The sequence below is a fragment of the Nuphar pumila genome, chromosome 6 (genome assembly GCF_984573655.1).
Source record: "Nuphar pumila chromosome 6, dmNupPumi1.hap1.1, whole genome shotgun sequence".
NCBI lineage: Eukaryota > Viridiplantae > Streptophyta > Magnoliopsida > Nymphaeales > Nymphaeaceae > Nuphar > Nuphar pumila.
Window position 1 is genome coordinate 34111503 of NC_143254.1, and position 13756 is coordinate 34125258.

The following is a 13756-nucleotide window of genomic DNA, read 5'->3' on the forward strand; positions in this document are numbered from 1 at the left end:
AATGGCTAAGATTTCATAAACTCAATGAAAATGAAAAAATTTTGCACCAGTAGAGTATACTTTTCTATCACATTTTTTGTGCAAAAAAATATCACTTTACTGGTGCAGGCTGCAGATGACCCCAATCGTCATATGGACAGCATGTTGCTGGTATGACGTAAATGTCCTAGACACTTTTAAAAAACATGTTGCTGATATTTTTTTACTGAATCCGAACACGTAGATGTGTTTATCATGTCTTATTAAAAATCATGCTTTCCATAGCAATTTTGATTTTTATTTCATGTGCAATAAGTGCTTATAGTCAGATGCATATTTTCTGCTAAATAAGATAGAATGCATATTTAGATTAAAAAAAACAACTTTGCCAGAGAGAGAGAGAGAGAGAGTTCCACAAGGGATGAAGCCATCGGGAAAGACCCAAGAAACTTTTACTTTGTATTATATTCCATAACATCACGCTGCAGAGATATACAGCTGTGCAAGAAATGGCTCACCCCATGTATATCATGCCATCTCTTTGTTTTCTTTGCCCTCAGAAGTCAGAACCAACAACCATTCTTTTGCCCATCACGTCCTCCCACCCACCATCCATATAAAATGTCTCTCGGATCAACAACTCAAAGCACAAGAGCAAACGATGCAGAGACCGCATAAAACTCAAGATGATGAAGAAGAAACGCCTCTGGTGCAACCATCTGAATCTGCCACACAGAAAACCATCAGGCAGACTCTGGCAAGCACAGCCCACTTGGCCAACCTCCTCCCCACAGGCACCGTCTTGGCTTTCCAGTTGTTGACTCCCAACCTCTCCAACAATGGTGTCTCATGACCCAAACATTGCTCATCTTATTGGCTGCGTCATGCTTTATTGCTTGTTTCACAGATACTATCAGATCAGATGATGGTCAACTCTATTATGGTTTGGCAACTTTCAAAGTCATGTGTTTCATCGACTACCTCGTCATCATCGGGACTGCCCAATCTAGACTCAGGTTCATCGACTTTGTGCACGCAGTGCTATCAGTCTTGGTGTTGCTGCTGTGGCTCTTAGAGACAAGAATGTGCTGCACTGCTTTTGTTGTTTTCTTAAAAAGAAATAGACACATTCAGCATGCATATATCACAAAATTAAATAGGTAATTAAAATATAAAACTTTTAAAATCTAAATCACGTATAAAAAAATCAGTGTATTCAATAAATAAAATCATAAAAATAGATAATTAAAATATAAAACTCTCAAAATCTAAGAAAAAATATTTAGCATTCATTCAACAAATAAATCATAAAATAGACAATTAAAATATAAAACTCTTAAAAATGTAAATTATATTTGAAAAATAAATATTCAGCATATATTTAATAAATAAATCATTAAATAAAAAACTAAAATATAAAACTCCTAAAATAAAATATATTTTATATTCATTTAATAAATAAATCGTAAAATAGACAATTAAAATGTTAAACCCCTAAAATCTAAATAATGTATGAAAACTATATTTAACATGCATTCAATAAATAAATTATAAAAATAAGCAATTAAAATATAGATCCCTTAAAATCTAACAACAACAACAACTACACCTTCATCCCAAAACAATTGGGGTCGGCGATTAGAACAAAAAAAGAAAATCATTCTGGGTCTTCCACATGAATCCTTCTCCTCCAATCATTTCTATCCAATGCCATGTCCTCGATGAGGTTCAAAGCATTCATATCCTTTCCTATCACCTCCATCCATGTCTTCCTAGGTCTACCCCGACCTCTTTTAACTAATATATTTTCCCATTTCTCCATCCTTCTAACTGGAGCATCATTAGGCCTTTGCCGAATATGTCCAAACCACCATAAACGATTCTCACTTATCTTATTTTCAATGGATGTAACGCCTACCTTCTTACGTATCTTCTCGTTTCGAATCTTATCTTTTATTGTATTTCCACACATCCATCTAAGCATACGCATCTCAGCTACACTCATTTTTCAAATATGATGTCTCTTGGCAGCCCAACATTCCGTACCATATAGTAAAGCAGGCCTAATTGTCGTCCTATAAAATTGTTCCTTCAACCGCAATGGCATTCTACAATAGCACAACACTCCAGTTGCACTTTTTCATTTCATCCACCCAACCTTTATCCTATGATTTACATCTCCATCAATTTCTTCATACTTTTGAATGATAGATCCCAAATATTTGAAATAGTCATCCACCTGTATTTCTTGCTCACCAAGCTTCACTACACTCCCGTCACTACTTTGTTGCTTACTAAACCGACATTCCATATATTCTATCTTACTCTTACTCAACTTAAAACCTCTTGCTTCCAATGTTTGTCTCCATAATTCTAACTTAGCATTAACCCCAACTCTAGACTCATCAATCAAAACAACATACACCACGACACATTTTCTTGAATTGATCTTGTAAGCTCATCAATCACTATAGCAAATAGGAAAGAGCTTAATGCAGATCCTTGATATAACCCAATCGTTATAGAAAAATTGGTTGTCACCCCTCCACAAGTGCGGACATTGGTTACTACTCCTTCGTACATATCTTTAATTATACTATTGTACTTGAGAGAAACACCTTTCTTCATCATTGTCCACCAGAGAACATCCCTAAGTACTCTATCGTATGCCTCCTCCAAATCAATAAAAACCATATGCAAATCTTTGTTCATCTCTCTATATCTCTCAATAAATTGTCTAAGAAGATATATAGCTTCCATAGTTGATCTTCTAGGCATAAAACCAAATTGATTCTCTGATATCATGACAACCTTCCTCAACCTATTCTCCGATATCCTTTAAAATCTAAATCATATACAAAAAAGTCATATTTAACATGCATTCAATAAATAAATTACAAAAAAAAACAATTAAAATATAAAACCCCTAAAGTTTAAATCATGTATAAAAAAATATATTTATAATACATTCAATAAATAAATTATAAAATAAATAATTAAAATGTAAACCCTTTAAAATTAAAGTCATATATGAAAAAAATCACATTTAGCATGCATTCAATAAATAAATCTCAAAATAGACAATTAAAATATCAAACCCCTAAAATTTAAATCACGTATGAAAAAACTATTTAACATACATTCAATAAATAATAATATGTATTTTAAATATTGTTAAAAGAATAAATGCTAATGATCGAATCAATTGTAAAATCTAGCTATACGAAATATATACCTAAATAGAAGCCTAAACGTACTCCTTATGAGTAAATGATAATGAATGTCGGTTAAAAAAATTCAATGGTGTTTGGGCAGGATTACATGTGATAGCTTCTATGTGGGTACTAAGGTATTGTGCCTCCAGCCTTATGGGTTTTCACACTTATTAAAGACAACTTTGTGCTTCTGTCCCAGGCGATGACCTATAGTAGTCAAAGCATGTGTACTTGCCTCCAAGTTGTTGCATTGAAAAGACAAGTATTAATAATTTGTTAGTTACAATAAACAACATTGCATTATCAATATGATATAGCAAATACCTGATGACTCATTCGGCATTTTAGATTTTTGCATTGATGTTCGTGAATAAATCACAAAATAAGTAATTAAACTATAAAACCCTTAAAATCTAAATCATATATGAAAAAAATACATTTAGAATGCATTCAAAAAATAAATCAAGAAATAAATAATTAAAATATAAAGACCTAAAATCTAAATCATATATAAAAAATATTTTATAATCATTTAATAAATAAATTATAAAATAATTAATTAAAATAAAACCCCTAAAATCTAAATAATATATGAAAAAATAAGTTTAACATGCATTCAATAAATAAATCATAAAATAGACAATTAAAATATAAAACCTAAAATCTAAATCATATAAAAAAATTATATTTAACATATATTCAATAAATAAATTATAAAATAGACAATAAAAATGTAAAACCCCTAAAATTTAAATCATATATGAAAAAAACACATTTAGCATGAATTTAATAAATAAATCATAAAATAGGTAATTAAAATATAAAAATCTTAAAATCTAAATCATGTATAAAAAATATATTTAGCATGCATTCAATAAATAAATTATAAAATAAAAAATTAAAATATAAACCCTTAAAACCTAAATCATATATGAAAAAAAAAAATTAACATGTATTCAACAAATAAATAATAAAATAAAAAATTAAAATATAAAACCCATAAAATCTAAATCATATATAAAAAAAACATATTTGACATGAATTTAATAAATAAATAACAAAATAGGCAATTAAAATATAAAACCCCTATAATCTAAATCATATATAAGAAACAAATATTTAATATACATTTTATAAATAAATCATAAAATAGGTAATTAAAATATAAAACCCTTAAAGTATAAATCATTATGAGAAAAAAATACATTTAACATTTATTCAATAATTAAATCATAAAGTAGGTATTTAAAATGTAAAACCTTTAGAATCTAAATCATATATAAAAAAACACATTTAATATGCATTCAATAAATAAAAAATAAAATTGGAAATTATAATATAAACCACTAAAATATAAATCATATATAAAAATATATATTTAATATGCATTGAATAAATAAATTATAAAATAGGTAATTAATATGTAAAACTATTAAAATTTAAATAATATATGAGAGAAAAAGATATTTAACATGCATTAAATAAATAAATCATAAAATAGGCAATTAAAATATAAAACCCCTAAAATCTAAATCATATATGAGAAAAAAATATATTTAGCATGTATTCAATAAATAAATTATAAAATAGACAATTAGAATATAAAACCCCTAAAATTTAAATCATATATGAGAAAAAAATACATCTAACATGCATTGAATAAAAAAAAATTAACTTAATGATGAATGAAACATGAGAAAGACAAAAGGGTGAAAGAGAAAGAGAAAGAGAAGGGGCGACAAAGAGGTGGTGAGAGAGAGAGAGAGAGAGGGAAAGAGAGGAGATGGGGCAAGAGACAGAACGGGGGCAACAAAGCGAGAGAGTGGTCAGGGGTGAGAGAGAGTGAACGAGAAAGAGGGGCTGAGCGAGGGGGAGAGAGAGAGAGAGACGAGGTTTTTTGTTTTTTTAACATCACTTTATTAAAGCAATTTTTTGTTGCATAAGTAAATACCTTTATTTCACTAGTGCAATAAAAAATTATGCCATGTTACATTCCTGGGCCCATAGATAGGTTTGAGTTTGAACTTAGGTCTACGTTAGGTTGGCTAGGCTAAAAACAAGTTGAGGTTCACATTGTGTTTGAACAAGATTTAGTAAAAAAATTGGTTCTTCGAATTCACAATAGATAAAATACTGAAAATTTAAGAGGTGCTTTTAGACTGGTAAAGCTAGCTTGGTTAAAAACTGTTGGAGTTTGAGAATTATGCTTTGGGAGATAAAATTTATGGAGGTTCTGAGATTGTTTGGGAAATAAAATTTATGGAGGTTCTAAGATTGTTCGTGAATAGTGTTATGTTTGGATTATGATAGGTTCTGAAGGATTAGTTTATTCCTCACAAAACATCAATCAAAATAATATAAAAAACTAGAAAAAGGCTTTAGATAGGCTAGGAAAGGTTGGTTAAAATTTGGGATTCAAGAGATTTATTGTCAGAGAGATTAAAAATATGAAAACACCAAAAATAGGTTTGGGTCTGAACTAAGATTTGGTAAAAATATGTTTAAGTGTAAAATTTATTTTTCCACATTAAGAATGAGTTTGAATCTAATTTTTTGTGGGTAGTCTGAAGAAAAGTAGGCGAGTTTAGGGCTAAATTTGCATGTTTGGACTAGGTCAGGTTTGTGAGAAACATTCAGAGGAAGTTAAGTCAAATTTAGCAAATCACAACAACAAATTGCTAAACTTGTGGTTGGGTTAATGGGTCTAGGGAGGCTAAGGTTGAGTTCCAGGTTAATGCTTGGGCTTAGTTAACTTACCAAGGTTTTGAGAAGTTGGCTTATGTGGTCTTTTAAGGGTCCACCACTAGGAGATGGTTCAGGAATGTTGACTTGGTTGACACTAGGGGTGGCAAAATCTGACACGACCCGCCAACCTGCTTCTTAGCCGGGTTCGGGTTTGTGTCGTAAACGGGTCGACCTGCCTAACTCGTTTATTAAACGGGTCGGGTTCGTGTTAGGGGTATGCCAAGCCGCCAACCCGACTGACCCGTTTAATAAATGAGTTAGACGGGTGGGTCAACCTGTTTACCCGAACCTGAACCCACCCCACCAACCCGTTTACCCGACCCACCCGCCAACCCGTTTACTCGTACCCGACCCACCAACCCGCCTGCCAACCCGTTTACCCGAATCCAACCCACCAACCCGCCAAACCGTTTACCCGACCCAACCCGTTTATTAAACGAGTTAACCGTGTTGTGTCGGGTTACCCGTTTAATAAATGAGTCGGGTTCGTGTTTGCCATAGCCGACCAATTTAATAAATGGGCCGGGTTTGTGTTGAGGTATGTTGACCTGCCAACCCACCGATCCCGACCCGCCAATCCGATCCGATTGCCACCCCTAGTTGACACAGTTTGGTTTCACTTAAATGCTTGATGTGGTTGCATGGTCTACACTTAGACTTACATCAAGTCAGTTGGGTTGGCCTACAAGAGGCCTAAGCTCAAAGGAAGGAGCCTACTTGAGAATAGACAAGAGCCTAGAAGCCAGGGATAGAGGTGACAAAGGCCTAAGGGCTAAGGAAAAATGTGAAGAACAAGAGAGAGAGAGAGAGAGAGAGAGATCCCTTCAAGGGGGACAATTTTGAAAGAGAGAGAAACTTTAACTTTTAATCTGATTTTTTTTTATTGCTTACAAGGTAGAGGCTCTATATATAAGCCTTAACAAAAATATTTAAATCATAATATAAATAACAATAAATATTAACTAAAACATAAACTCCCAAGAGTCCCCTAGATAGAACTTACTAGGCCTTTAGGTAACACCCAAATCCCTTCAAAACCCCCCTTACACGTTCATCATGGACATTCAATAGGGAAGGTCAACCTCCCTTGGTGGGGCCCACTTGGCTAGCTGACTCGCCCTTTGGGTCTCTTTTGGAGACGGTCTCTACAATGTTGAATCACTTAGCTCCATGCTTTGGTCCATCCAAAATAGAGTTGGGTTAGATCTCTTCTTGCCCTGCTCTATCCAACACTAATGAGGATCTAATTTTAATTGGATCAGTATCACGCCGGTAATAATGTTATACTGACGTGAACTAATGTCTCCCTAGTATAAGATACATCTTTACTGGCACAATCTTATTTCTCGCTAGTAATGATGTTTACTTCACTGGTGTGGAATATGATTGTGTTAGTAAAGATGTTATACAAATGTATGTCGCACCAGTATAACATAAGTCTATACTGACACAAGCATATTTCACGTCAGTAAAGATGCTTCATTAATTGAGTTGCATAAGAGGCACATGAGTAAAAAGGTAATTTCTTGTAGTTTCTCAAGGCTGAGTTAAAAACAAAAAAAAAAATCTCATTAATGGGTTGGAAGGAGCCTAGCATAGGCAAGATCCAGTTTGACTTGGCTTATGTGTTGCCCTAATACATGCCTACTATGTTCTCGAGTTGCACCGAATTTTTTATATCTAATTGAATTCAACCAATTTTAATCACTTTGCCAGAAAAAAAAATCTAATTTTTGATATATTAATATATAAAAGTTCATTTTAATATATTACTAAAATGTTAAAAACTATTAAATATTATTAAAATAAACTTCGTATGACTCAAGGTCATGTCAGTGTGTCATAACATGTTTGACTCATGTCACCCATGACCCACACCCTGCATTGCACGTCACTAGGGATGGCAGTGGACCGGGGCGGGGGACAAGGTCTCCACCCCCACCCGTTTCAAAATCTGAACCTTCATCCCCGCCTCCATCCCCGCACGGGGATGGATTTTAACCTCCACCCCCGCCTCCATCCTTGTTTCATGTCCTCCATCCCCGGTCCAAACGGGGGTGAGGCGGGGCAGGGTCCCATTTCCCCTCGGTCTATAGTCATTCCTTAAAGGATTGGGGGACGGGGCGGGGAAAGGCGGGGATTGAGACAGGGACAGGGCGGGGGAAAGCGTAAGTCCATCCCCACACGCGGATAGATTTTAACCTTCATCCCCGCCTCCATCCCCGTTTCATGCCCTTCATCCCCGGTCAACATATCAACACGAACTACAGACTTGATACGAGTACAAGAAACAAATCTCAAACTTTTTGAAAAATAGTACTGGCGAAACAATTTTTCAATATTTATTTTTTATATTAAAATATATTATTATTGAAAATATTATTAAAACCATTAAATTATTTAAAAATAATAAAATATTGTTCATACTTGTCATGGTGTCGTATCACTAGATAAAACCGAAGATGGTGTGTCCCTGTCACAGCTGTGTGTGCTCCCACTCGCGCACACAGACATCCTTCTGCACAAGCACACAGACAGAATGGACGCATAACACGCAAGGCGTGAGAAGAATGGCCTCCTGACACCTTCAAACACGGAATTTCATAGTAAGAAAATACGCAGAACATGACTCTAAAAGCAGGCAAGTCGAATTTCATACTAATTAAGGAAGCGGATCAGGTGATGCTGAACATGAGCGTTTTTGCTCATGCTGACATCATGGCCGTCCGATTTGCATTTTAAAAAGCTCAAAAAACAACAAAACCACGTGGCATTCATCCAAAATGCAAACAGACGGCCACGATGTCCGCATGAGCAAAAACGCTCATGTTCAGCATGACCTGATCTGCGCCCTAAATACGCAGAACATGACTCTAAAAACAGCCAAGTTTGTCTCTGAATAGAAAATTGCGTCCTACAAATTAGGCAACCCTAAATTGAGGGGTGTCCTACTGGCAACCCTGGCTTATTATATGATCCAAGTGGGGTAGTCTCCTTGTGGGGCATTCCTATATGTCGTCACCCTTGCTATCTTTAGCTAGGATCTTCCTTTAGTTCTAATTACAGTAACTCTCGCGGCAATAACAGACAAGAAACCCCACATAGAATATACTATAAATCATGGCATGAAACACTACATATTATCTATTGAATTCACAAAATCAAAGAAATTGTAGAGTCTGTATGTACTCAATATACATCATCACCATGGGGCACCATGGGCATCTTCAAACTTATAATGCACAGTCTAAAGGGATCTTGCAAGCTGGAAACACTCGGCAGATGCACTGCCTAAAGGGATCTTGCAAGCTGGAAACACTCAGCAGATGTCTGGCATGTTGTGCCAGGCACAAGAACTAAGGCCCCAAGACTGATCTGTGTTCGCGATTGACAATGCGATCTGCTGCATATCGATGCCGAGATCGTCTGCAAATTCAGTGGCAAGCGACTCTGTTAACCCAGATTGTGCATTCGATGTCTCAATGGTCCCTTCACCAAACCATTCTGGGATGGAGGGGGCAGTGGATGATGGCATGAAATCAAACAGTGTAGAGAACTCATCGTCCACTGAGTTACACTCATCAGTCCCTGCTTTCTTGATCTTGGAATCTGCTGTCAACCAGAATTATATTGAAAACTGTAGGAACTCAGTAAAATGAATCATACTGCTCATGAATTGCATTCAAAAGTGCTAAGAAATTTGTAGGTAACATGAAGCAATCTTAAAATTTTGAATTATGCTGTGCGCGCATTGCGCACGAATTCAATAGCATAACCTCTAAAAAGCATTACCCTGTTTTTCATGAAGTAGAAAAACCTGAAAATTCCGAATCATTAATTTTCTAGTAGAAATACCAAAAACGTCAGAACTTGTAAGGTTAAACATCACAATGAGACCACACCACTTAATGGTGGAGAATGTCCATAAAGTACATGAAATTCAAAATCCAGGAGATTCTTGATTTCTAACAGCAACTAGGTACTATAGTTCTCACTTCTCACAGTACTAGCATAGACAGTGTATGGAAAAGCTTTACAAAGAGACAAGGCCCTTATTCAATTCCTTATAATGGGAAAATTTGGTCAGTTCGTGGTATGACTTCCAATGAATCATATCAAACTGCATTCATATGATACCGTAGTTGGTGCAAGAACTTGGCCCTTGGCTTATGAAAGGTTAGTCAGAACATTAACTTGGTGGGGTTCCAATTCTGCACCAAAAATGAGAGTAGCTAATAGGCAAAGCCAATGAGTTTTAAGCTGCCGGTACGATGACCTTAGGTATGGCAGCGGAGCCAGAGCAACCAGGTCTTTGTACTGGGTGCAGTTTCTTCGTGTTATAAATAAAAAAGAAGCCAATGAGTCGATCAATGGAACTTGGTTCCATAAGTTAACCAGGAGGCATATTGGCAACGAGTCAACATAGCCCAGTGGATCGATTTGGTCCAGACCAAGAGCTCTGAGCGAAGGCGAACGAGTCCATTTCTTAAATGTTTGACCAAGTCTGTTTACTAGCCCATGAGCCAACGAATTCAGAGGGTTCAACACAATTCTTAGATTGATTAGGTCTGAGCTTGATCCAGTCCCAAATTCTTTCTTTAGGAATAAACAGGACGAGAGAAAAAGCAAAAGAAAAACTAACCAATTGATCTTGAATGCTCCCACTGACCGTCGATGCCACTATTGGCGAAATCCTTGCCGTTGGTCCAATCGCATCCTTCCGGGGAACCGAATTCCAGCGGTTTCCCAACTTCGCTTCCGGCGATCACCTGAGCTTCCTGCAGCATGGCGTCCAGCAAGCCACTATTCGTTCCGCCAAGAGTCGCCGGCACCGGCATTGGCGCGGCCACCGGCTTGACCGTGCAGTCGAGGCCGCCGAACAAGTATCCGGCATCCGCCAGTCCGGCAGCCTCCGCTAGTTGGCTTGAAGGGAGCTCCGTTTTCACGGCCAAACCAAAGCCAGCAACAGGGTCAGGATCATACGGTAATTCCACTATTCGGAACAGAGCATCAAGCTCCACTGCTCCTCCGCCGCTGCTGCTGCTGGCGGCGGTCGGAAGCTGTGACGCCAACGATATCCGTGCCGATGGCAGCAGTGGCTGGTAGGTCTTGCCGGAAAATGGTAGGCCCAAACCGAAGCTCTCATCCCGGAACCGGCTCGTGGGAGTGGTGGGGATGAAGGCAGAGGAGTCGTGGGCCAGGCCGCCGGCGATGGGGAGGCGTTGATGGTCGAAGAAGGGGAATGCCTGTTGAGGCTTGACGCAATTCAAAATGGCTGTTGCAGGAGGACGAGAGGCCACCATAGTGGTAGTGGTGGCGGTCGCCGACGGTGGCGTTAGAGCAGGCTGAGTCGATACATGGGGTTGGATGCCAGCCGGGTACAGGGGAAGCCCTGCTCTCTGCCTCCTCTTGATCCGTGTATTCCAATAGTTCTTGATCTCGTTGTCCGTTCGCCCTGGCAACTGCACCAACAAACCAAGACCGAGTGAAATCGACTCATTAAGGGAGTATGGGGGACGCAGAGAGTGGTGAATTTTGGGAGACAAACTGAATATACAGAACATGGGAATCTTTCATTCTCACATATGGGGTGGTGAATTTGGGTAAGTGGTGGATCGCTATTTTGTCACCCGAAAGCTCGTTTGGAGAAGACGGGTACTGCTTATTCATCGATAGAAATGATAGGGGAAGGCCGAGAGTCTTGAAACAGGGGAAACGTGGAGTATGGGAGTCGATGTTTTGCTCCAAGAACTCATTGTCGGATGATTGATCTTTTCTTTCTATTGAGTGGCCAATTTTGGGAGCTAAGAAGTCGAGAGTTTTTATATTCGATAGGTCGTATGGAGAAGATGGGCATCTCAGAAATGATGGCAGAGTCGTGGATTTTGTGAATTGGGGAGTTGGTGTTTTTGCAGATGAGAACTCATTTGCAGAAGAGAGTGGCGAAATGGATGAACGGTTTGGTGTTTTCTGGGTTCTTACTTGGGTGGCCATGCGAGCCCATTTGTTGCCGAGCTTGGCGTGGAGCTCCAGGATAAGGCGCTCCTCTTCAGGTGAGAAGGATCCCTTCTTCAGGTTGGGGCGGAGGTGGTTGGCCCAGCGGAGCCGGCAGCTCTTACCGCAACGGGAGAGACCCGAGTTCTTCTGCACGGCGTTCCAATTGCCCTCGCCGTGCTTCTTCACGTAGTCGACGAGGATGGCGTCCTCGGCGGCGGTCCACGGGCCCTTCTTGAGGGCGGAAATGGTGGCGACACCGGCACCTAAGGTGGCGGTGGAGCCGCCACCGCCGGATGAGGATGAGGAAGAGTCCGGTTGGGTGGTGGCGGTGGTGGTGGAGAGGAGAAGAGTCGTGGTCATCATCATTTGCAACACTCTCTCTCTTCTTTCCCTTTTCTCCTTCTCGTGCTTCCTCCCTTATATAAGGACTTTGGATCGTGTTCTCTGTTGCTTTCCTTTTGTCTTTAAAAATTTCCCTCAATAAAATTGATTGTGCGTCCTATGTGTATGTGTATCTTTCCTTCCCTCTCCCTCACACGCAGAGAGAGAGACGAGAACAAGGGTCCCACAGGGATGGAAAGAGAATGGGATGTCCTTCGTGGGGGAGGTGCTCAATGTTCTGGCATAAGATCAATAAGGGTGTTTAACCAAAAAGAGAAAGATCAGCAATTGAGAGAGAGAGAGAGAGAGAGAGAGAGAGAGAGAGAGAGAGAAAAGGGTGTTCAACAAAACAAAAAATCAGCAAGTGAGAGAGTGAGAGATGATGGTGATGGTGATGGGGTCTGGGTCCTCTCGAAATGAGAGGTTTGGCCTTGGATTTCGCTGGCTTCGCGGTTGGCACCCTCCATTTTTTTTTCCGGTTCAGCTCCTGTTTTTAAGTCTCGACAGAGTGACGAGGAGGTTGCCTACGAGTTAGGTGCCTAACCGAATGAACACGCGTGACGAAGATTCAATGCGCGTTCAGGTTAGAACTTTTAGCCACGCTTCTCAAGCACGCTAAAAAGTGATTTACACGTTTTAAAAGATCTTTACCGGCATTGCAAAGAACCACTAAAGGTTTGAGCGAAAAAAATAGTCTTCAGCGGCGCTTTGAAAGCTATTTTTTAACGTGAATGCACACTGATCGTCCATCATGTGCATGCGTCCATCATGCACACACGTACGTCCATTCGATTAGGCACTGAAGTTGTTAGGCACCTATCCATTTCAGTAAAATATGTTTACCAACCAAATATGTTAAAGGGTGTGAACCAAGATTTTAAAGGGTTTATTACTTTTTTTTTAATTTGACCATACGGATGTGATATAGACCCTTGGTTTTATAGAAACAATCTCTTTGATCATCCAATTACTATGTATAAAAAGATTTTTTTAAGGGTTGAAAATTAATAGCTTAGAATTTTTATAAATATTCAAGCATAAGAAAACACAATTCTTGATGTGATTATGATGATCCAACAATCGCCTGGCAAATGGACCATGTTGAATGCATTTACAAGGTTAGATTTGCAAGAAAACCTATGAAAATCTCAATTCATACCAGCAAACATATTTAGTTGGTAAACATATTCCAGTTTCCCTATATATATATATATATATATATATTAGTCTGGCCCCTTTTTATTCAGGCCTCAAATATGTCCAGTAAAAAAACGTAGATGCAGGCTGTGTTTGCTTGATCTAAACTAATAGATTTGTTTATCATAACTTAGTAGTTAACATACATTCAATTCAATTAGGTGTTTTTCATGCACGTGTTTTTTAGAAGAGTGAAAAATCAATGTGTTTTTTTTTGGTAAATTGAGTGGATTTTTTTTGAT

At 38.0% G+C, this 13756-nt stretch overlaps 1 protein-coding gene and 1 pseudogene across 1 annotated transcript; one reads left to right on the forward strand and one right to left on the reverse strand.

The window, feature by feature from the left end:
* The first annotated feature begins 640 nt into the window (after positions 1–640).
* LOC149834592 (protein DMP5 pseudogene) lies at positions 641–1103 on the forward strand (annotated as a pseudogene).
* Positions 1104–9149: 8046 nt separating this feature from the next.
* LOC149834593 (uncharacterized) lies at positions 9150–12296 on the reverse strand. Its single transcript, XM_090009404.1, has 3 exons — positions 11922–12296; positions 10582–11401; positions 9150–9551 (listed from the first exon to the last, which is right to left on the reverse strand). The coding sequence occupies exons 1-3, from the start codon at positions 12294–12296 to the stop codon at positions 9259–9261; spliced, it is 1488 nt and encodes a 495-aa protein (XP_089865530.1). The 3' UTR covers positions 9150–9258.
* Positions 12297–13756: the final 1460 nt, after the last annotated feature.